This window comes from Pagrus major, chromosome 5 (assembly GCF_040436345.1).
Source record: "Pagrus major chromosome 5, Pma_NU_1.0".
NCBI lineage: Eukaryota > Metazoa > Chordata > Actinopteri > Spariformes > Sparidae > Pagrus > Pagrus major.
Window position 1 is genome coordinate 9855917 of NC_133219.1, and position 24797 is coordinate 9880713.

Sequence of the window (24797 nt, forward strand, 5' to 3'; positions counted from 1 at the left end):
CCTCCATCTCCAACTAAACTAATTCTGGCTGTGAAACCAGTTGCCTGTTGAGATAAATCAAGTTGAGACGTGGTAACCAATCCAAGATAATCGTCGTTCCCTGGAGAGATGGGACCAGATTTGAGTCTGCTGTGACTGACTAAACACCAGGGCTGAGAGCTATATGCTCCAGGCTGTCACTGATGCATTTGACCCTGAGCTGAAAACCAACTTCTGTGAATTCCCGAGGGGCCAAGCTCAAATGTAGAGAGATAACAGGGTAAATCCTCTGAGATGCTTGCTCAGTATTTAACGTGCTAGCCAGAAGACATACAGTTAGTTGGCAGGAACCTACTTACTCTGACTGACTGGCTCAATATGTGATGCAATTGCTCAGTATTTCTGTGTCCCCTTATAACCTGACATCACAGTTTTTGTATTTGGGATTATGTGATTTGGAGGCAGAGCTGTGCCGTCAGCCAGACCTGAAAGCATCACCACACTTTATGATTAGATATAGATTTTATGTGCCCTTAGGTGAGACTGAAAGGTCTTAATATTTTCTGCTTTTGCACACTTTTGATTGTCTATACAGTCATTGCTTTTCAATCATATATGAAACCCTAAACAATATAAACATCTATTAAAGAGGCAATTTGTAAGATACAGCCAGAATTTAAGTTTAAATCATTCAAAAATGAACCTTTTCCACAGAGCCTGAAGAAACAACAGTGTTGATGTTATTGTCCAGATACGCACTGTCAAACAGAGGCAAACCAGGCAAATGTTTGGGAAAGGGGCCCCCAATGGCCACTCATAGTGGCACATTTTGCAATGACAACTATAAAACCCTCTTAAACCTCCTGTAAAGGCACCACAGTATACTATGCACCGCTGCTGCTGCTGCTGCTGCTGCTGCTGCTGCTGCTGCTGCTTCAAAATAAGTTCTTCATATGATGATGATCACTGGCCTTATACTGTGGGCTATTTACAATATGACAATGTTGTTTAGTTTTTGATTTTAGGTTTTAATTGTTCTGTTTTTTAATGTTATTTACGTTAGAAAATGTGCCGAATGTGAACATTGGAAATTTAAAAAAGGTTTGGATGTCATACATTTTTCATTGGTATCTATTTAAAACAATGTTGATGAGCACTGGTTGGAGGGACCCCCTGGGAATATTTGCCCTGGGCCCCAACAGAATTGCCACTGGTTATTTCAAAGACCTCTATGCGCTGTGTTGCAGATATGTTTACTGAAGTTTGCATGTTAACCAGCTAGCCCCGGCCTCATCCTGTCTCATAATACTACTTTGCACCACAAGACGCAGTAGTCTAATAGTTGCTGTAGTTTCAACAGGAAGATGTATAAGTGGCAAGTTTGCTACTTAGCCTCATAAGTAAACAAAATAAACTCACAAAATGTCCAGAAAGGATCCTCAATTCACAGAGTTAATTAATTAGCTAGAGTAATGCTTCTTCTGATCGGAGTCGCTGTAAATCACCTCCATACTGTTTCCCCTGTCTTCAAACTGGTGGTCTCAGAGGCCGTGTTCAGTCCCAGTCTGGTGTCCAGAAGGCTGGTTGATTGAGTAATGTTGACCCCCTTCCTCCGAGGTCGTGGTGCAGGCACCACTCCTGTCAGCTTATAGGGCCACTTAGCTCCACGGCTAACCAAGCCACTTTCTAACGGCAGCTGGTTGCTTCAGCTCAAGAGTAGGAAGTCCAGAATAGTGAGTAAGTGGTTGTGTTGCTCAGAAAACTTCTCTGCTGTCTTTTGCTCTGTACTTTTCCTTGCTCTTTTTTGTGTTCATAAGGCATTCATTATCTGCATTTTAGCAAATGGCCTCTGTCCTTCTTGAAGGTTTTAGCGACATCGTCTCCCATTAAAGTTAAAAGCCTTGTCCACTAGTCAACTAATGTAAAACACTCAATCCTTTGTTTTACAACTTAAGGTCACATTTAATGTTCTGTTAGTCCTTCCCTTAACATCCACACTGCTCATCGTCCTCCTCCTTTTATCATCATCCAGCTTCTTTTTCCGCAATTATTCTCTCTTCTTATTTGTGCCCAACATGAACTATTTGTAATAATGAGCGTGCTGAAAAGAACCACCCACTCACTGTTACTCACAGCCAGGTAATTGATAGCTAATTGCTTCGCTTTTATCCAGACCTATTGTTTAAGATGCTGCAGCTTGTTTAATCGCTTCATATTGTTCTTAGACTTGTCTTTCCTCTCTGATATGAGCATGTTTAAAGTTTGTTTAAGAGTGTAAAGCATGAGGAGGCTCATGTTTATGTATGTATGTATGCAGCAGGTGTGAGTGGTTTCATGATGGAGCGGTGTGGAAATGAATGAGGCCCTGATCAGTAGCGGTTTGAACCTGATGTGACACACGACAATTGGATGTGCCATTTTGCAGTCTCACCCCTGCATTGGCATAGACAGGCCTTGATGGGAGAAGAGACAATAGAAGGACGAGGGAAGAAGAGGAGGTGTCAAATTGCAGGATAAAAGGAAAAGATTCAAAGAAAGTGACATTTTAAAAACAGGATTTGTTGATTTGGATTTGTTATCGATGGATACCAGTGAGCCAAGCGAGACGTTACATGATGCTCATGTTTCCAGACAACCGAGCGGCATCTCAGGGCCTTAAAAGGATGCGCAGCTCAACAGGGGCCCCTCACTGTCGTCCCACAAGACGACTCCTCCCCTCTGTTGCTGTGGCATCCGAGTGATCTCTTCATTAATTCATAGGAGAGCGGCGAACTAAATTAGCACTCGTTAGCCACCCGCTGTTTACTTTTCTTTGTTTGCTATCGTTAACCCTCCACCCTTCAAACTGTGCAGTCTGTGTGTGTGGTCATGCGTGTGTGTGTGTGTGGGGAGGGGTGAGAGGGATTTGGGGTGGGCATCATGACAGCCTCGCCTAGCAACCTGCCCCGGTGAGATGCTCAAAGGGTCTGGATCGCTGGGGGTGACACACACACTGAGTCTCCCACCCTGAAGCCCCTCACAGTAACTGTGACTCAGGTGGTTTCGTTGATGACGTTCCACCTGCCAGATGCTCATCAGGTCTTCCCTGACATCCCAATTTTCATTCCTTTTCCCTTACCTCTGCTGAAACACAAGACCTTGCCAGGAAGAGTGGAGAAGATCGTGCAGCCTAATTGGGGGAAAACGGATGCCTTGCTCCATCTTCCTCACCTTGGACATTTATTCAACTTTCATGGCGGCCAGATGAGAGATGTTTTGCTTAGAGTTGCCTTTTTTTCTTCTTCATCTTCTTCTTCTTTCTGGCTTTGCAGGCTGAATCACCATAAGACTTGACTTAATAAGCTTTGAAAAAAATCAGCAAACCCAATCAGAGAGAGTTTTATGAGTTTTAGATTCCGCTGTTGAGGCTGTAACGAGATGATTCTGGAAATCCTTGATTCTCACCCTCGGCCCAGCGTTTCTCCTGGACCAACAGATGTGTTTTAATAGAGACTGACAGTGTCACACACACACACACACACACACACATGTTCACAGGCTGCGTCATGCCCTGTCCTCCAACACGCCTCCACTAGCAGAGGGACGACTTGCCCACCTGTGGCTTCTGACTCCTGGAGCCAGCCATCTTCTCTTAGCCACCATTTCTGTCTCCTTCCAATCACCTGGCTTTTTTCCCCCTCTTTCCTCATCTGGTTGCGAAGCTTTACAAGTTTCTGTTTCAAGTTTTTAAAGGGAAGAAGGATCTTTGCTCAGAAGAGGGTTCAGAAGTTCAAGACTCAAGTGAAGGACGGCTGAGAGGAAAGCGATTCCCAAAGGAGCCTTGGACACCTTCAGAGTGGTAAGACATCGGCCATTTTGGATTTGAATGCTCTCTTGGTGATGAAGTTTGGGTTATAAGAAATGTGATTAAAAAAAATCAAAGATGATGATTTTACACATTCACAGAAAGTTTGATGAAATCATAGCAGCAGAAAGGAGGGCAAATTGATATAGGAAACTACAGAAGTGTTACTTTGGAGATCACTGTCTGGGATCATGCGTTGAACTTTTGTTGGGCGATGATAAAAAATGCATTATGTAAGCCGCGGTAACAGATCAATGCCGAAAAGTGGTCGGCTGCTGGTGTGCTAAATAAATGATAGTCGTCTCCCCATATTCCCTCTCTTTCTTGCTTCGCGCCTCCATCTGTTGGCCGTTGGACACTGACGCAACCATATGCTCTCTATGTATAAATCATCCACAATAGCCTGCTCCCTGTTAGTCTGATAAAACATGGATTTAACACATTTTTCAAGCCCAAGCCTTTGAGGGATTCTATGTCCTCTAAACAGAGTAATCTTCTTTTGACTTATGTCTCCTCTTAAGTGTGCTTTTCTTTGGACTTTGAGGGCAGATTATTGTAATCATCTTTCATGTGTGGGGTTTTAGTTTTCTCTTTGACACCTTTAAAGCCTCAGCCTCAACATAACAGCATTCCCCGAGGTCTGAGCGTAGTTTTAAGTCTTATTTTTCCTTGAGTTTTATCTCTATGATGCAAAGGTGGCAGAGGACTATCAGGGTGGCTCTCCCTCCACGATGAGTTATCATCAGACTGTGCCCTTGCTCTGGTCTCCTCTCCTCGTGATTCAGTGATTAGTGACTTGTCTCTGAGCCGGTCTGTGGCTGTCGCTCAGACACAGATGAGCAGTCCCTCATTAGTGTACGCGTGTCTCGGACGGTAAGCCAGCACCAGTGAGTCATACAAACCCACACACACTCGCACGAAAAACTACACATGCATCATTTTGTGAGCATATTGAGAATATCATGGGTTTGCTGGCCGTCATTTAGACTGTTGTCAAACAGCCCGTGAGATGTGTAGGAGTTTGAGCGGCAGTATGGACAGTTTTCGTGACACTTCTCCAAAGGAAGCTGCATTTGCTTTTGGCTCATCTGCTGTTAGGACTTGACAGCTTGTTGAGTCTTTGAGGGAGCTGCAAAAGAAAAAAATATGCTTTAATCTCATCATATGTTTTCTCCTGTTAGGGATATTGTAGCTAGGGTTAGCTCACGCAGTACATATTGTAGCTGCAGTATTGATTTTCTAGATCTCTTTCCTCTTTGGGCCAGTAATGCTCATAATCTGTAAATATTTCCCACCTGATGCACAAAGCAGGCAAACTTGACTGAAATTCACAAATTCTGGCAAACAGAAACACACATATTGTCTGTGGATGCCGTGTGTGAATTATTGATGCCGTCAGCCTGCTTAAAAATGCATCCCCAACCTTTCTGTCGCACAGAGAGGAAGCAGTAATTAGTGTTAGGATATGAGAGGAGACATAGGCTAATTATCAGTGGGGTAAACACAGCAGCTTGTGTACTCCTTTTTGATTAAATTTTCTTTTATTTACAACAGATTCTGCAGGTTTACAAATTGTGAAAATACTCTATTGTTATTTTTGTCCCTCATTGCCATCCAGCTTATTTGGTTTGAAGAGGTATGAGAGGGAAGATGAGAGGAGCTGAGGAAAGTCTTTTGCTTTGGCACAACTGTAAAGAGAAAAAAAGAAGCGGTGTCTGATTATGAAAAGAAAAATGCAGCATTGGAGAGGAGCCACTTATCACAGAGCTTTTCACGTTCAAGGAAAAGAGCATCTTGAATTCATTACACCAATTTCCTACATTGATTTGCTCATTTGATTGAGGTGGCCACATGCCAGACAGCACTTAAAGCTGAATGAATAAAACACTATGAAAGAATGGAGGGATGGATGGGGAATGGGAGCGGTTGCAGATGGGAAAAGGTGACGAATTGTCGGAGAAAGTGAAGTAAGTCAAGTCAGGCTGGTTGTAATGAAGCTCGAGAAGTTGATGGTCAAAAGTGACAGGTGAGAGCTGAAGCTGTGCTGGAGTCTGGCACACCACTATTAAATCAACTTATTATTTGGTATAATATGGAGCTCCTGCATGGATCAAGTGTTGAAAAATCTGTTTAAACAAGGTGAGAGTAAAGCTTTGCATACTGAAGTATTTCTTCTCATTTAATTTGATTTTTTTAGGTCCGTTGGCACTAAAGCATCTGTTCACGACAGAGCTAATTTTCTTTTTAGCAAAGAAATTTTACATCACTTGAATCTTTGCCCCCTTCACAGAAATTGGAAACATTACTCTGGCGTGTCTTGGTAACACTTTCAATTAACTTGAGGTTGAAATACTTTCCCAACACCTTTAATAAAAATGTCCTGAGAGCTGATCTCTATGTCAATTTCATCTTATTCAGTTTTAAAAAATACTGGGGCAAAGTTTGGAATGAAAATTTGTCTAATTTTAAAATACTGCTAATGACCATTAAAACAGACTTTCATATTAGCCTTAAAACGATTTGATGCAGCAGTTTTTAACTTCAAATGATCTGGATTTTTGTGAACCTAAATGATTTTGATTAGAACATGTACATGAATTTGTTTTTATCCCTCTAACTACCAGAATAGGAGGCTCACCTGGCAGTAGCTTTGAAAAACAAAAGTTCATGAAAAAACCTAATAATTGATCACACAGTGTAATTGTCTGAAATGATGTGCTTAAAAACACGTACACAAGTAAAAGTCCTGCAATGAAAAGTATAATCAAGAAAATGTTCGTAAAGTATTTTAAGCAAAAAACTGAAAATATTTTACTTTAGCTATTAACTTATACTATGCCATATAACTTTAAACTAAATTTTATAGGACTGCAACAGCATTACAGATTAATCTGCTAGTTGTTTTCTCCGGGAATTGATTGATTGTTTGTGTTTTATAAAAATTCTGAAAAGAGCGAGAAATTCTGTGACAATTACCCAAAGCCCAAAGTGACACCTTTATAATGTTTATTTTGTCCAATCAACAGTCCAATCCTTATTTTGAAATGATCATATACAATTTATTTTATATTTTATATATAAAGTTATTAAATTAAGGTTATTAAAATGATTAAAGGTGCTGTCAAATTCATACCCAAAACAAATAGGGGGCAGCATATTGGTAGTGTATACGCTAACTGCAGCTAAATGTAGCTACTGTGAGCTAGTTAGCTCAGTTAGCCATGCAGCATCAGGGGGGATCTGATATTTACACCCAAAGCACAGGAGCTTTGGACAGGGACATGTAGGGACTAGCTGATTAATGACATCATAACGACAAAAAACAGTTATGTTCTGTTGATAGTTAATGTTCAGCTAAAATCTTACATATTGCACATTTAAAGGGACAGAGAGCAAATTGTCACAATTTAAGAAGCTAGAACCATGAAATGTGAATGGAAAATGACTTCAAAATAATTTAAACATTTGCCAATCAATTAATGATCACATAGCTGTGATAAATACCAATAGAAAATAGCAATAAAGGGAGTTCAATAATAGAGTAGTATATAATAATAGAATCTTTTAGCTCACTGTAAATACACTACCAAGACTAGTCTTACGCAACCATATTCAGTGGTGCATGTTTTCAACATATTGCCTCATGCTTACATGTGAAGGCTGTAGAATCAACAGATCTTTGTAAATGAACACGATCGATTTCAGTTTGGCAAAAATAAAATCTGTGTCAGAAAACTACAAAATTAAAAATTCAAACATCATATATATATAATAATATTTTCTTACCTGTGTCTCTCTCTCTCTCTCTGATTTTGTCCTTCAGAGGAAAATGACGAGGAAATCTCACACGAGAAGAGTTCTGACACCGCTGTGCACAGAGATTAAGGTAGGAAACACACTTCCTGTTCGGGATCTGCAACATAATAGACAAAAAAAAGATCACACTTCATATTTATATTTACATTTATTTATTTCTACAGTATAAGCTGAAATGATTTTAGAATTGTCTGAACAGCTGCTTTTTACTGCTGCTAATCAGTATCAAAGGAATGCTGCATTTTACAATTACAAACATTTCAGGGGGAATAAAATGTTATAACATTGCAATATTTGTCATTTTTAAAGATGATGTTACTCTTGAATTAAATTGTAAGTGCATGTTGAGGTCAATGGATTGTAGAAGTTAAACAATGTTAAACTCTTACACTGTAGACTGTAGAAACTATTTCTGATGAAATACTTGTAAAATTGAAACGGATGCAATCAAGCTTTTATTCTGGAAACATTTAATCATTTTCTACATTTTTGTTCAGTCAAAGTTGAGTACTTTCCAAATTTCAGCGAAGGGTTTTTCTTTTGTTGCTGATAATTACTGTGATTTTATGTGCGATGATTTCAAAGCTCAGATTTAGAAAAGAACCGTAGCTTTGGATCAATTGATGTTCAGCAGAGGCAGAATAATTTGTTCCACAAGCTCAATTTGTGTATTTAAATGTGATTGAAACAGTAACAAAATTTCCTCCAATGTGGTTTTCTCTTTGGTGGTGATGTAATACACTTCAGGGTTAAAAATCAAAGCAATTCTTAATTTTTGTGTCACTTTGCAAAAGGGATGCACTTTGCACATCAATCTACCTCAAGATAAAAAATAATTGTCTTGTTCAGAAAGTCTTACAACTCTAAAATTTGTTTTAGAGATCAGAAACTAACTGAGCAATTTCCTCAAGTATTTTGTTATTCCTTTAGCTAATGGCAGCTCATTTTGCAGGGGCATGCTCCGCTCATTTTTTCCTTTTTTCTGTAACTTGTTAGAGTCAGAGTGTGACACTGTACACAACCCCAGAAAAACTGTTCCACTAATCAGAAAACCAATTAAAAAGCCTCTCAAAAAAATGTACTTGTTTAATGAAATAACCTGGAACTAACGGATATATTTTGACCCGGCGAGCATCTCTGTAGGTGTTTTATTTATTATTTTATTTGAGTTTGGGCCATGTCAAGCTGGCACTGAACAAAATGTCCTCGCATGGCTTCCGGCCAGACTCTGTACTGCTTCTTCATTTTTGCTTTTTCTTATGAAATCCTTTCCATGCTGTGTGTGAGACATTCGGGTCATTTGCTAATTGCAGCAACATTTCTGGCAATTCTGGAGATCAGTGACCCTGTAAGATACCTGCACGTCTATGTGTGTGTGTGTGTGTGTCTTCGTAACAGAAAACAAGAATATTCTTGCAGGTGATTGGCTGTGGGGCAGTGTGTGTTTCATGGATGTAACGATGTGAAATTCTACATGAGTGTGCATTGTGATACACGGGAGGATTATAATGAGGCTCTGATGATGCAACGTCTAAGTTTTCGGGTTAGTAACCATGGCAACCACACGACCCTGTGTAGGTGGATCTTTGATGTTAAAGAAAGGGGGTGGCGCTGGGAGACAGGAGGAAGGCAGATGTCAGCGAGTACACACCGAGAGTAGTCCTAACTTTAAACATACCGTGACAAATGCCCTCAAAGCTCTGTGGGTGAAATCTGCAACTTTTATATCCCATCCTGATTCTCAGAGTGTATGTTTTTTCACTATCACAGGGTTTCTCACTCTCTATCACAGGGTTTCTCAACCTTTCTGCACTGTGTCCTCATTTTTCTCATGAACTCAGTAAATTGTAAGCCATATACTGTAAATTTCAGTTTAGCATGACCCTTGATTTACTGCGTTCAAGAGCCAGACCCATGAGATAACGTCTATCTTTTTGTCTTGATTTTTTTATGAAAACATATTTTTAAAATCAATACACCAGTCTCCTGTTTTCCCTTTATGTGTGTTGATAATCTGTGTGTAATCTCACTGTCAAATGCATTTTCACATCACAGAGTTTGGAAAGGTTGTAAGGTTTCCAGGCAATTGTATGAGTGTGTGTTTGACTATGTTATCATTAACCGGGCTGAAGTTAAGGAGGTTCAGCGTTAAATTAACAGTCACAATCTGTACATGCCCTTGTGAAGGGCATGTACAGATACAGGAGAATTTGCGGAAGTAGTAAAATCACCATTACCGTGATGTCTTCCTACACTATCTGTGTTTTTTTCTACTTTTACTTTCAGTGTAACTTTTCTTTTGAGGACTTTGAGGGGAAAAATTAATTTGAAATACATAAGCCTTTCCTTAATGAAGACTGGCTGTCTGAGGTGATACACTTTATATATATATATAGATTAACTGGGATACATGCAGAGGATCAAGATGTTTGCCAGCTGTGGATCAGGATTACTTCAATAGTTATAGATTTAATAACATTGTTATTGTTGCAGTTCTGAATTTTTATTAGTAACCTGTAGTTGGCCTGTTGTAGTACGTTTTAAAAAAAACAAAACTATTTAACTGTTTTTTTTTTAATGATTAAATGCAGCTCTTAGTTGATTATGTCAGCTAGTTATAACGCACACTAAGGTTAGTATGTTACACAGTACATTACAAATGTGACAAACGGTCAAGTTTTTTCTCTATTTCTCCATTATCTACTCTGGCTATTGTTGCAACCAATCTTTAATAGAGAGCCGAAGTCGTGCCCCTTTCAGTGGACCCTATGGGACCTTATTTTGGAAAAACTTTGTATGTAAGTGAACAGAGAAAGACAAATAATTCTTTGATTCCGTTTGTGCCATGAATTACACACATGATGTTTGTAAATTAAAACTATATTTTTTCAAGTCAATAAAGTCTGCTGCTAATATGAAGGACCTGCTGTACAATGTTTAACCTGCGGATTTTCGAGACGACATCAGCAACTCGCTAACACTGTCACAACTGTTGGCTGTGCAGTCTTTATAATTAGTTCATTAGTTTTATGACAAACTGCGACTTGGAAAATGATCTTTTAAATTGACAAACTCAATCATATGTGATGATTGGCACAATTCAAGTGGGATTGGCCCTTTTCAATGAGGGGAGACCGGAAGGGGCGTGGCTTCGGCTCTCTTAAAATGGACGCCTAGTGGTCGCATCAAAAAAGACAGGCAGCCGCTAACTGAGCTAAATGACGGAGGAGACAGAGCAGCCGGGCGCTCCCATGTACTGCAGGTGAGATAAAGACAGCAATGACGAAACTTAATTCACCTTACACACATTGAAGCTTTTGTTAATTATGTTCATGTATTTATCGTCCTTAATTGCAGTATTGTGGTTTAGCTGGAAAGTTTTGCTATCAACAATCACTAGCATGCAAGCTAGCTATGCTAGAAACGTTAATGACAATATTTTTGACACCTGTGACTGAGAGCCTCCAAACAAAAGATTTGCTTGGTCATTCTTACAAAATGTCCAGCAAATATACCAAGTCTTTATCAACGTATGGTGTTACAGGCAAAAACAAAACAAAAAAAAAAACAAAACCCATGACTAGCAAAGCTATATTGCTTAGTTGAACTGTTTATAGCAGGTTTTAACTAAGTGGCTAATTTGTAATATATGATTATTGCCATTGGAGCACTTATTGCACTGTGTATACTAAGGTAGCCTACTTTCCCCCTTTTACTCTTTGTTAAATTTATAACTTCATTTTAATTTCAAAATTTGAGTGTGTGTGAGTATTTACATTATTTACAGTATATGAAAAGGAAACTGAACAGACAAAACTAGGTTTGCACAATTAATCGAAATGTAATAGAAATCGCAGTATGACCAAGTAAAATATCCAACCTGCACATGGTTCAATTATTTGATGAAGGTAAAACGGCATTATAATAAAATACTTATGTCCTGGCCTACAAATCTTGTCCTCTAGATGTGAAAAGATGTGTCTGTTTGATACAGACCCAAACAAATGTCACATCATCATGATCCTAATAGTATTTTTTCATTGTAAAATAAAATTGCGATGCAAAACTTATCATTCACACTAATCGTGAATCGTTATTATGCAGCCCTTTTAAAAGTCAGTGCTACTGGAGAAAATTGTAATTTTGCTCTTTATTGTCAGATAAGTGGAGTAATATTCTTTCAAAAGAACATGCTTTTCTATTTTAATGCACCAAATTACTTGTACGAGACGCCACTGTCTGAAATGTGCTGCAAATAACAATTAACAACACTTACTTGGGCTGCAACCAGCATTATTTGCATGTTACTTATTGATTAATCTTCCGAATATTTAATGCTTGCAGAATAATTATAATATGATAAACAGGCTATTATTTCACAGAGTTTAAGATGACTTCTTCAAATGTCTTGCTTTGTCCAACCAACAGTTCAAAACCCAATTATTCATTTTAATTTGGTATCATTTTCCGAGTTAAGCTTCAGTGTAATACTTTGTATTTTGCCATTTCCATTCAGCTTTTCTGATGAAATATGTAATGATTGGCAGAAAGTTAATTATTGTTTCAGTGATTCAATAGTGAGGGCTTACTTTGAACTCCCCATGGTGTCGTTCTATGTTTGATCGAAAGTGGTGATTAGTTGTTTTTCCTCCCCTGCCTCTCAGTCTCCCTCCTTCTCAACCTTTAGAGAATATCGGTCATGCTTTTTCACTTTCCCTGTCTCTCTCTTACTTGATAATACAATCTCTCTATGTCTCTCTCTCTCTCTGTCTCTCTCTCACTCACAGACACATAAATACACGCAGGAGGTACTCCTGCGTGTATTTATGTGTGGTGAGTGGTTGCTCGGAGCGACGACAACGATGTCCCTGGTGTTCAGACACTGTCAACTCTTGTTTCTTGGTCTCCCTGTCTCTCTCCCGCTATCTCATATGCTTTCTCTCTCTCTGTCTGTCTCTCACTCTGTCTCCCTCATCTTGTTCTATAATGTTTTTTTCTCATCTTATTTTGCCAAAATCGACTCAGCAGCGTTTTAGTTTGTCATAGAATAACATGCATTTTATTCGCACACAATTCCACGTGAAGAAATTACTCACCTGCTGTCAACTCCATAACTCCACAGCACAGCTGAAGACTTTGAAGTGTGACAGCGAAGGTAGAAGATGACCATTAATGCAACTGGAAAATGAAGAGAAGATTTCAACTGCCGATTTATTTTGGTATCATCCTATATTCGTCAATGGCAACCAAAGAACTGAGTCTCAGGCGGTTTAATTCATGAACTGTGAACCCACAAAGACAAAGGAGAGAAAGAATAAGAACAAGATGGGGAGATCCGTACGTCGCACAGAAAAGAAGGACAGAGCGAGATTGTGAATGGAATCTTGGGGAGTAAGAGGAAGAGGAGAGGGAGGAGATGGAGGTTTAGTGGCTGTGGGTATTCAAAGCACAGTGTTCACAGTGAGAGAGTGACTTACTGAACAGGGTGTCTGTCTCTCTGCCTCTCTCAGCTTTAAGCAGCTCTGCACAATGCTCAACAGGAACCCTACACTCCAGAGACTCTTGCTTGTCACTTTGTTTTTTTTGTCTGGTAACCTTTTTCCCCCTCTCTCCACCTGTCTCGCTGTCATTTGCTCTTTTTTTCCATTTTCTTTCTCTGACCACTGTGAGCTCCTTCTTATTATTTTGTCACTGTCTTGAAGCCCCTCTAACCTGGATCTGAATATCGTACCCTCCAACCACCTCCTCCTCTCCCCCTCCCTCCCTCTCTCTTTCCCTTGCCTTGTTTCCCAGTTTCTCTCTCTCTCTCTCTCTCTCTCTCTCTCACTCTCTCTCTCTGTGAGGAGGGAAAACAGCATCAACGGCCGAGCCACAGTAACAGCACATGCAACAGGGTGCAGACAGCACCTTCTGCGTTGCCACCTCTCCTCTTTGACTCTCATCATCCCTCACAGAGGAAGCCTACGGTGAAGAAAGGAAGATCACAGGAGTGCAGCCGAGCAGGTGAAGATCTGTTTTCCCTTCCTTTTGATCAAGAGTTCAGAAGAGGAAAAAGTGGAAAAGAAGGGGATAAAGGAGTCGGAAATTTTTCTTGCACAATCTTAAGGTGTGAAAAAAGTGAAAAAAGAAGAAAAAGGAGAAGAGACCCAGAGACTGAGCAAATCCTGGTAGTCCAGTAAGCAGCAGAGTTCAGAGTGGAGTGAAGTGAAGATGCCACCTGTGGCACTAGTTTGATTAAAGAACAGCCTCCTTGACTCAGCGTGGCTGCCCTGCTTCCCACGTCTCTTTGACCGAATTTTCATCACCAATGGCTTCCAAGAAGAAGTGGGCCGAGAGGAGGGAGTTGCGCAGGGACCGGACATTTTCCACCCGGGACGATTCATCTGTTGCGTCCGGGACATCTGGCCCAGGGCGTCCCACCACCAGGGGGCGTTTCTCAGAGTCGTGGAGGAGGCTAAGCTCCAGAGGGGGGTCCACCAAGAGGGGGGCGCTCAACTCTCAGCAGCCACCGGTAAGATGTTTCGAGGACACACAGGCCCCCTCTACATGTCCCCCCAAAGATTAATCAATGACCCTGGTGCTGGGAGGGAAATGGGACAGGAAAGGCTGCTGTCAAGCTAGCACCTTGCCTGGGAGGGAGTTAAGCAGCAGTGAAGGATTAGGAGGTAAATGGTTTGGAGGAATCTGGAAGACTAGTTGGTTGATTTACCAGTTTAGAAGTGACAAGATTATTTATTCTGCGGCCCCCCATCGCTAATACTTAAGCATCTCCAGCGATAAAAGGCATCAACATTACTTAAAGTGAGATGCTTTTTTTGGGCTGTGCAATTATTTTTAGCTTTACACATCTTTCCATCACCTGTTACCTTAGAAACCAGGTACTATAATCAGAACAGAATAGCTTGCTTATTTTTTGGTTTGTTTTGTGTACTCTATATCATAAAATACTAAATTATAAGTATTTTATAAGTATTATGTATATATATATATATACACACAAAAACATATTAGATTACCATTTAGATTGAAAGCTGCTTCTCATTTTTTAACTGAAATATTGCGAGGCATTCAATGCTAGTCATCTAATGGAGGACCACAAAATGACATCTACTAAAGCCTGTCAGTGATTATGGTGTCTGTGCTCCTTGTACATAATGAGTAAATTGACCAAAGGGCCAGCCTGACACAAACCCTCAGCACCCAGTCGATCTTTCTGTAGCATGCAATAGTGATTCAGTCCATGAAATAACCTGGTGTTTGAACCAAGGATGAGAGAAGCCCTGAAGGGAAATGTGTGCCATTTGCAAGTTAGTCATCTTTTGATAGGCAACTGTTTGTTTTAAGGCTTTATAAATTATTGCATAATGAACAATGTTTCAGTGACTTTTGCCTGGTCATCAATTAAAACTAACAGACTTGTTAAAACATGCACTTGAAATAAGGAAAGAGGGCAGGTTTGTTTGATTGTGCCAGCTGGTTTTGGTGGCATCAAGTGACGTGTGGTGTAACCGTAAAACAACGATGGCCAATATCAAGAAGTATTGGATTCTTTAGGATTTTTATAGTCAAACATTACCTGCTGGTGAGGGCTTATTAAGGAATATTAATTAAATATCAACAGGACAACTGACAGCTGGTGGGCTTTGAATGACTTTGGCTAATTTCCATGAGCTTTTGTTCATGGTGTGAAATCACATTTTTAATAGAATGGTAGTATAGTAGTTATTTGAGGACAATTGAAGGATTGTGAGAGAAACACTGCACTTGCAGAACTTGTGATACACCTGAAGACACAATGCAACTGTTAGTATTTGTGAAATTACTTACTAAAATTTGCTGTTAAACAACGTTGAGAGAACAGAGGCACAATATGGATTTTTTTGAGCCGATACTGATAATCAATAATTTCCTGCTTCTCATGGCCGATAGCGATATGATAACCTGTAATTTCAAATTTTTATATTTTAAAATGAAGTCAGGTGTAGTTGACGCACACCTGAGGGTGGCTCTCTAGTCTACATTGCCCGACTCTCCTCAGGTACAACAGGTTGCACTCTTCTTCTTTTCTGTATTTATTGGTGGATCTCAGACCAACTTTTAAGTTGCAACATCTACCTCTGTATCAGAGTTTCTAAATGATGCGCTTGATAATGAAAGCAATTTGGCTCAATATCATTTGCTCTATGTGTTGGCTAGAATTTCAGTCATACCGATAAATAGCCAATATACATTTCCCATTGTGCATTCCTTGTTGGGAGTTACTGAGAGAATGGTGAAAGAGGAACCTCTGACTATTTTGGAAACTGGTTGCACACATACACTCTCTGTCTTACTCTTCTCTTTTGTTATTTTTCATTCCCATCTGTTTGTTTGGTCCCTGCACCTGCTTCACGGTACTGAGTTGCTTGTAGTGCTTGGAAATTGATATATGCCCTATGTCTTTTAGCAGGCTGGTTTGAGAAATGTCTCAAGAGCCATTGTGGCGTTGATAAAACGTCTCTATGATGTGGATCTGATGGATCTGGGGTCCCGTCCACTATTTTTGAAATGTAGAGCTTCACTGATGTTTATGGATCAAGGTCAGAATAACTAAAGCTGGCTGCTAGCTTGTGGTCATGGACTTCTGTGGGGTGATATTGGCAGCGATATCTGAGCAGGGAGATGTGTGGGAGACAGAAATATGAACAGTTGGAGATGCAAGATCCATTTCTGGTTTTCAGTTGTGTCCCAGTAACCAGAGCTATTTTGTATCAAACACATATACAGATAAGAAAATCTGAGAGGAAATGTGTTAAACTTACTGTATGGTTATAGGCTGTCTGCCAGCTTACTCGCAGATGTGATTAAGGCCTATGTAAATGAATCACTATATTTTTATAACAGTAGAACATGCGTGTGTGCTCCCATCATTTAAGTTTGTGTGTCACTGTGCACAAAGAGAAGCTAATACTGTTCCTTTGGGATTTGTGTTGCTTGGATATGGACCACAGAGTGATACCACCACAACACCGCTGCAACTCTCACATCACTTTGAATCATCAGTCATTTGTAATGGCCAGGTGTGTTTGTTACTGAATGAGTGAGCCTTTCTGTGTGTGACTGACGGAATGAGTAAGACAGAGACTGAAGAAAAGAAATTGGAAGAGAAAAGTGAGTGAGAGATGGAGAATTGGTCCTCAGGCGCTCAGTGATAGTGCTGAATGAGTGAAAGACAAGGAGAATTAGAGGCAAAGATAGATGGGGAGAGTGAAAGAGAAGAGTTTTATGATAATCAGCACTGTGGATTTAAGTTGATCTCTTTAAGTCCACCGTGGAAGTCTTTTATGGAACCATAGGGGTGTTAAAGTTCTTCCCATAAAATTCAAAACAAAATGTAGTTACCTGCAGAACAAAAATGATAAATTAAGACGTACATTTGTACCCTGTGAATCGAATTACTGCCCTGACAGTACCTTTTGTAAAATGTTTTAGTAATTACCGTGAAAGGTTCTGCACCCCCACACAGATGTTTGGAGTTTTGGCTGATTAGACCTCTGCACAGGGTCATTTTGGGTGGAGTCATTGATTGCATAGTACAGGTGCTACAGGACCAATAGAAGAGTCAGGAAAATGTCTACTTTATACACCGGTGTGAACAGAAATTACTTATTGACTGGTTATAATTTAGTAAGCAAACATTGTCTTATATCTTAAAAAAAATCTTAAAATATCTTGATATTTTGAAATCTCTTGAAAAGCAAGTCGGAATTGCTAGGACTGGGCTATTGGAACTAATAACATTATTAGCAAAGTAAATAAGGACTGGGCGACAAAATCAAATATTACAATATTTTTTACCAAATACCTCCAACGATAATGTGACAATATTGTAAGGATGGCTATAGGAACTAATAACATTATTAGCAAAGTAAGTTTTTAGTAAGCCCTTCCAGTAAGCCAGTACTCAGTAATACCAGAACCCAGAAACCCAGAAATGTTGGCAGTGTAAAATTATTATTAAATAATATATTTCACTTCTCCAGTTCAGCCATGTAGGGGCCATGAAGTTGTTGCTCACCCTTATGTTGGTGTTAACTGCTTTGGGTCATATATTACACTTGCTTGGACACGTTTTGCACACTGCAACAATTGAGTTGAGATTTCATGATTTCCCTTATTGTTTTTCTGTAATCCAAAATTTGAACTGAAGTCTGGCTGGTACATTGTATACACTTCAGGCTGTTTTTTGCCTCCACACCAGTGATAGCTGTTGCCAGTGTGTTTTTGTTTTCCGAGTGTCCGCCCAATCTTTGTGAACACAATATCTCAGGAACGCCTTGAGGGAATTTCTTCAAATTTGACATGAACTTCCACTTGGACTCAAGTATGAACTGATTAGATTTTGGTGGTCAAAAGTCAAGGTCACATTGACCTCAGGTCTGTCATGATCTCGTGGATGTGATATCTCAGGAACACCTGGAGGGAATTTCTTCGAATTTAAACCATGAGGTGGTAATTCTAGCTGTTCTTCTGTTGGATTTCTTGCGAATGGTATGAAGTAAGTACTGTATGCAACTGGAAGAAATAGCAAGATATGCAAGTCTCTCTGCTCTCACACACAGACAAAGGCTTAATACTGACAAAGTTATTTACTAATATTTTGCCATAACCCTGGTTAAAATTTCACCCTAAATTCAGTTTGGATCTGTTGTTTTGAATAGCTATTGTAATATATCAACTCTTGTTCTTGTTCCTTACACACCTACTGTATGATATTTTACACATGCTGGTCCTTTCTTGTTTTTGTGTGACTGTAAGAGCCTGTCAAGATCAAGTGCGTGACGAAGCATGTGTCTCAGTTTGTGTCATCCCTCAATCTTTATTGCCATGTGAATGCCCTGCAGTTCATCAAACCATCTGTGGCTCATGGAGGCCTTCTGCTCAGTACAGTTAGAGAAATCCCCTGTTGCTTTCAAGACCAGAATGTTTTTCAGCTTTAAATTGACTGTGTAATGTCTGTTTGTGTGGGTTTTCTGTGCTTTGTTGTGAGTTTATTTTTATGTGTGGAATAGCATGTCATGAAGACTGTCCCTTGGAGAATATGGCAATGCAGCTCATACCATCATCCTGATGCTTTTGGCTGTTATGAGCCTCATCTCATGGCACCTCAGTGGGACCACAATAGCCTTGAAAACATTTTGCCTTCTGTAATCACCCATATATTCAGAGCATGACTTTAAAAACCTCCATAACCCATTTGTTTCCTCTCCTCAGTGGTCTTAAGTTGCTCTGATTAGGCTCATTGGTGCTCACTCTGTGTTCCTTGAGATTTCTCTAATGTTAAGAAAAAGAAAAACAGCACCAGGTTACACCATACTGCATTCATTGTGTTCACTTTCAGCTCTTTCAGGAGAAAAATAGGTCTCCAACAAATCACAAATTTCAGATGATCATAATGTAGTTTGGACACTCTTGTACTGCTCCAACACCATTATACATGCCTGTGAAACAATATCTCATGCACTACATCATTATATATTATAGTTAGAGTACAAATATAACAATGTCTCAATCTGACCTCTGATCTCTCTTCAGGCACACTACACATATGCATACTCACATAATAAGGGCATTCAAAACTACTGATTATTCACTGCTTTATTGCAAGGAAAAAGACAAGTTTGGTTTTGTTATTGAAAATGTCATTTGTTCTTTTTTGGATCTGCTGTACCGTGGGGAAACAAAAGTGAACATGTTTGAATGCTCTTATTGGATTCTTTCTGCAAGGAACCCAACTGTGGTATTATTTCATGAGGAAGAGTTTGGAAGCAAGCAAAGCATTTGGCGGTTCCTGGAAATGACGCATGGTTCAGTGATTTATGTTGTCTTTAAAAAGGGATGATTGTGGGACAAATCAGTGGCTCACACAATTAAAAGTGTTTTCTGTGGAAATCTGGCTTTTGTTTTTTTGCTGTTTGGGAGCACGATCTGCTAAATGACAATTTTTCAACACATTTTAGTTCTGAAAAACACTAATATGTTTACAGCCCTGTTTGGTGCCTTGAAACTACCTGGAATCTGTTTTCTAAATCAAAAGTGTATTAGTATGCTCACTCAAACAAGGAGTTCAACTCCAGTTGTCAGTAGTTATGTACTTAACATGTAGTGCCAAAAGCAAACATACAGAAATAAAAACAAACACACATCTATTATACAACTGTACAACCTCAGATGCAGCTAGTCATCAGCGTGTCATCTGAAAATTTTGACAGAGGGATCCTTAGAGATGCAGTCACTGCTTCCTGTCTGTCAAGAAGTTGGTGATTTATTGACAGGTGAGGTTGGACAGTTTCTTGCTGTCCTTGAACAGTTGAGATGTTGCAGCATTAAAAAACTCATTCAGTCGTTTCAGGGCAAAAGTTCCATATTTTTTCAAAAGCTTATCACTTTTTGTTGTTTAGTAAATGGACTTGCATTTCTATAGCACTTTTCCAGTCTACTGACCACTCAAAGTGCACTAAAAACACTTGTCACATTCATACACTGACAGAGGCTGCCATGCAAGGTCATCAGGAGCCATTTGGTTCAGTATCTTGCTCAAGTATAAAGATAAAAGTATCAAGGACAATTTGACATGCAGTTGGGGGAGCCAGGGATTCAAACCAGCAACCTTCCGATTACTAGATGACCCGCTCTACCTCCTGAGCTACAGCCACCCCACCACTGAGTGATTTAGGGAGAATCAATTACAGGAGATGATATAAAATTTTAGGTAGTCATATAGAACATTTCCATTTGTAAACCAAAAATGTTGAATATAGAATAATGAAAAGCATCTGGATTATCCTTCTTTTTTTAAGGTGTGCAGAAGTCCAAACTTAGGGAAAGTGGCCATAAATGGCTCAAAATGTCCACAAGAGAGCCATCATGGACTTAACGATTTGACAGCAGGACTGCCCTAAACCCTAGTGGACTTACTGGGAATGCCCCTCAGAGTCTGTGGGTATGGACATTGAGATTGACCCTTCAGTGAAAACAACACTAGCATTAGTGAACTGGAAAGTATATTTTGCTGAAAGAAGGGCAAAGAACAACACTGTAGACGTTTCTCGATGGGAAAAATATTTTTGCTCTTCTCTTCATGAGCATTGGTAATAGTTTGATTTACCCATTGCCTCAGCTGGTCGTAGTGCTGTCCTACTGTTGATCTGATGGGCTGATGGTAGCATGTGTGAGGGTGTTTGCCCCTTTCCAAAAAGTTTCTAGTGGCTCCTTTCCAGATGGTTCTGTGTAACAAGCCATCTGGTGTGTCAGGGTTTTCTTGGGGAAGCAGAGAAGACTGTGCGTGCTTTCCCATCCCCCGGTTTGTGCAAATAAACAGCCAAAAAACAAAACAAACTCAAAATGTCACATTTACACATGGCCAAGGTGGAAAAATGTATGTATTGTTAGAAGCAAAATACCACAACGTGCAATGAATACAGACTTGGCTAATAAATTATTATGTGCATATGTACACTAAATTGGTTGAAAGCTGTGTGCTGGCATTAGTGAAACAATACGATTGGCTGATATATTTCCTGGTGTGGCTGTAATAAAGCAAGTAATTGGCTTTTGATTGGAAAGGGAGGGATATATGTCATACCACCACCATCTCTGGCGTTACAGATATTTCTATTCAAAATGCTCCCTTCTAAGGACTGCAACCTTTTTTCTGTACTTAGTATTCATTGAGATACTGCACTTACTTTACAGTAAGTTATACCCCTCACTGTCTCATGAATAATGTCCAGTATTTGAGTGAGACACCAAAAGACAAACAAGTAAAAGCTTTCAAGGACTTTACCAACCAGACTTTCCTTATACATTCCATTCATTAACTGTGGTAAAGTTTTGGCTGTTGCTATTGAACAGTCGTACTTTACCGATTTTCTAAACAGCCTCATCACGCTGAGTTCTCCAGGCTTTGTGTTTGGCAGGATATGACAGTGTGGTTCTTTTGCAAAGACAGGATGATACGAGGATGAAAAACAGGCCCACAGGGCTTTTGCTGCCTCAACACAGTTGAGAGACTCTGTAGGTGAGATTTGGTCTCCCTCCTGTTGCTCTGCTTTTATGTGCTGTACTGAAGTTAAACTTGATGCAAAGTAGCTGGATTCATATTGAGAATGTTTGAGTTGCCTGACGTGCACCTGCACCCTAGCCATTGTCCTTTTATCTTTTTATTATTTCCTTTTTCAGACTCCCATCTAGTGTTGTGTAAATATAATCTTATATAAGATTAATTCCCCCAAAATCAAGTTTAAAACTGTGGAGGTCATACAAAATTTATTTTAGAACGTAACTGAACACATTTTTGATGTCATGCTAACACAGAGCTTCTAGTACCCCCTTGTGGCTCCCACTTTGAAATACTAAGAATTAAGGAGACATTGAGCACACAAATATTTTCTAACACTGACATGAAATTGTGTTAAATGTCAGCAATGTAGAAACACTAACAACAGTTGGTTTACTGAAAACAGTGGGTGATGTGGCGAGCCACTGCAAGGTAGTGCTAAAACCAAGTGTGAAGAAAGATGGACTGTACAGATGGTCTGGAAATGGTATTTGGTTGAATCTTGCTTGCACGATTATTGTCTCAGCAAAACTGTGTTGTTTCCATTCAGGTTTTGTATTTTCCTAAATTTTCCTTTTTTGTTGTTGTTTGTTTTGGCTAGACTCACTAACCTTACCTTCATTGTGGTAAAATTGTTCACAATGAACATCCATTGATGGTTGATACATGCTCCAAAAAAAAAAAAAAAAAAAAACATGTCTGTATCTTTGCAGGGAACAATTAAATACTGTACACTTTTTGTAGAATGTGAACATTTCTAACACAATGCACGTTTTGTCAGTATGCAGCAAGGTGACATCTTACTTTCAGACAACTGCAGACCACAGAATCCTTCTCTGTATGCAGCTATACATGGAAAAAAAAGGTAGTAGTACAGGAAACAGTCAGCTAGTAGCTTTTCCTTTCAGTCAGTGCTGACTGACTTCAACTAGTCACAATGACAAATGCCATGTCAACTGTCTCTAATTGATAACAGGAAGTAACTTGATGACAGGCCAAAATTAAACTTGGCTAATATGGCACTCATCATATGGCATCCTGTGATTACTCTGCATCACTACTGTTTAATTATTATTGAACTGAACGGTTCTGAAGTTCCAACAACTCCTGCTACACCTGTTATTTTGGTGTGCCAAATAGCTTTGCAAACAGCACTGCATATCTTTTGCAGATACTCTTTATAGTATCAGATCGGACTTGGTTTCGGCAGATGCCCAATATTAATGAAGGCCAAAAAACGTAATTAGATTTTGGACGTCCATCATCCCTAACAAGGGCTGATCTTAACAATAATTTAGCAAATTTTTGTTTGGTTGGTTTGTCAGCAGGATTTCACAAAAAACTACTGAACAGATGTCCATGAAACTTCGATGGAGGATGGGTCTTGGCCCAGAACAGTCCCCAGTAACTGGTGCAGATAAAGGGATGGATCCAGGATTTTTTCCCCCACTTTCTTTAACATTGCATTTTTTGACATTTTTGTTAATTTCTCAGGGAATAATGCTTGGATCTTGATGAAAAAAAAGGCGTATTTAAGTGGCTGGTAGCTATGATTAAGTACAAATTGGTACTGTTGGAGCTCGGTGGAGGTATGTACCCCACCAAGTGTAATTCAATCAATCAATCAATTGTTCAGCCTAAACTGTAACTATGTTTTGCATTTTGTTTAGTAATTTTTAAATGCAAATTTTTGCACACATTGGTTCAATAGAGACATCCTTCATAGTAAAGCACAGTCAACAACGTAGGAGGATTAGACCCACAGCCCATTTGTAAATCATTAGTCTTTGTAAATTGTAACACACCTCAAGCTAATTAAAGAGAAATTAGGTAGCAGTGGGAAGGGAAGTGAAAAGATGAGAGAGCCATCTGGAGAAATGATAGTGGGTGGCAGAGGGACAGAGACAGATGTGTGGAAATGTCACATCAATCCCCACACCACCCTTTAACCACAGCACCAAACACACCAGGGATCACCAGCGGCAAAACAAATCACCCGAATGACACACATTTCTTTCTCTTTCATTTGAGCGTAACAATAGCAGTTGTAGTAATTGGCCTCTCTCAGTCATGCCACCCATGATACTTTCATTTCATTTTGGTGGGGCTGAGTCATAACGAACCTGAAGCTGGCATGCCAACACAGCTAAATCCTCAACATTTTAATCAGCTTAACACACGTTTCAGTGGTGGACCGGTAGTGCAAATAAGCTGGTTAGTTGATGGCAGTGATGGTGTGAGTTTGTGTGTGTGTGGAGGGTGTTGACTGACATCCGTAGCAACAGTAGCTTGGAAACAGCCTGAAGTATCATGTAGAGTTTGCTTAAGTAGTGAACGTGGTGGGAGGTGTTAGATAGTGGGAGAACGTGCCGGGGAGACAAAAGCATCTTTTGGGAGGATAGAAGAACTTATTTGTGTGTGATTGTGTAGAGCTTTGAGAACGAGAGGGTTGGCATGGTAATTTTGAGACGTCTAAGAGTGTTAGCTGTTAAAAAGTACATTTTCTCTCTTTTTCTCTTTATCTCTCTCTCTCAAACACACAAATCCTTTTTTTGTTGTCAATCCTAACACAGGAGATCTTCTCCATAGATACCATTTCGTGTGGATGGTGAACTTTTCAAGCAGGGGAGTAGAAAGAGCGAAATGAACTCTGGCCATGAAAAGGAAAAGGGAGGGGAAAGGAAAGAAAGAGGACTGGGTTTGATAAGGTCGCATGGAGAACTTTTGATGCTGAGTTAATGACCACAGTTGACCTGTTAGACATTATCTGTCTGTGTGCGTGTGTGGCGTGAGTATGTGTAGAAAACATGGACTGCCTGATGGATATCACTTTTGCTGAATTTTGACTCCAGTTGACTCCACTGCAAAGTTGCACTGAACCATCAGAGAGTTTGCCTACAGTACTGTCTGCCTTTGTCTGTTAAGATCAGTAAAAATAGCAAAAAGGAGCTGACAGATTTTTATAGATGAAATACCACATCCTACACCACCAAGAGCTTGTCATTTTTCTTGTGGTTTGAAAATGCCATGCAGACAAAAACGCATGCATGGGTGTCAGAA

At 39.7% G+C, this 24797-nt stretch overlaps 1 protein-coding gene across 1 annotated transcript in view; it reads left to right on the forward strand.

The window, feature by feature from the left end:
- Positions 1-13946: 13946 nt before the first annotated feature.
- trpm3 (transient receptor potential cation channel, subfamily M, member 3) overlaps positions 13947-24797 on the forward strand; it is a 167095-nt gene continuing 156244 nt past the window's right edge. Inside the window, exon 1 of the mRNA XM_073466053.1 lies at positions 13947-14150. Coding sequence (XP_073322154.1) covers positions 13947-14150 — 204 coding nt within the window. The remainder of the gene's footprint in view (positions 14151-24797) is intronic.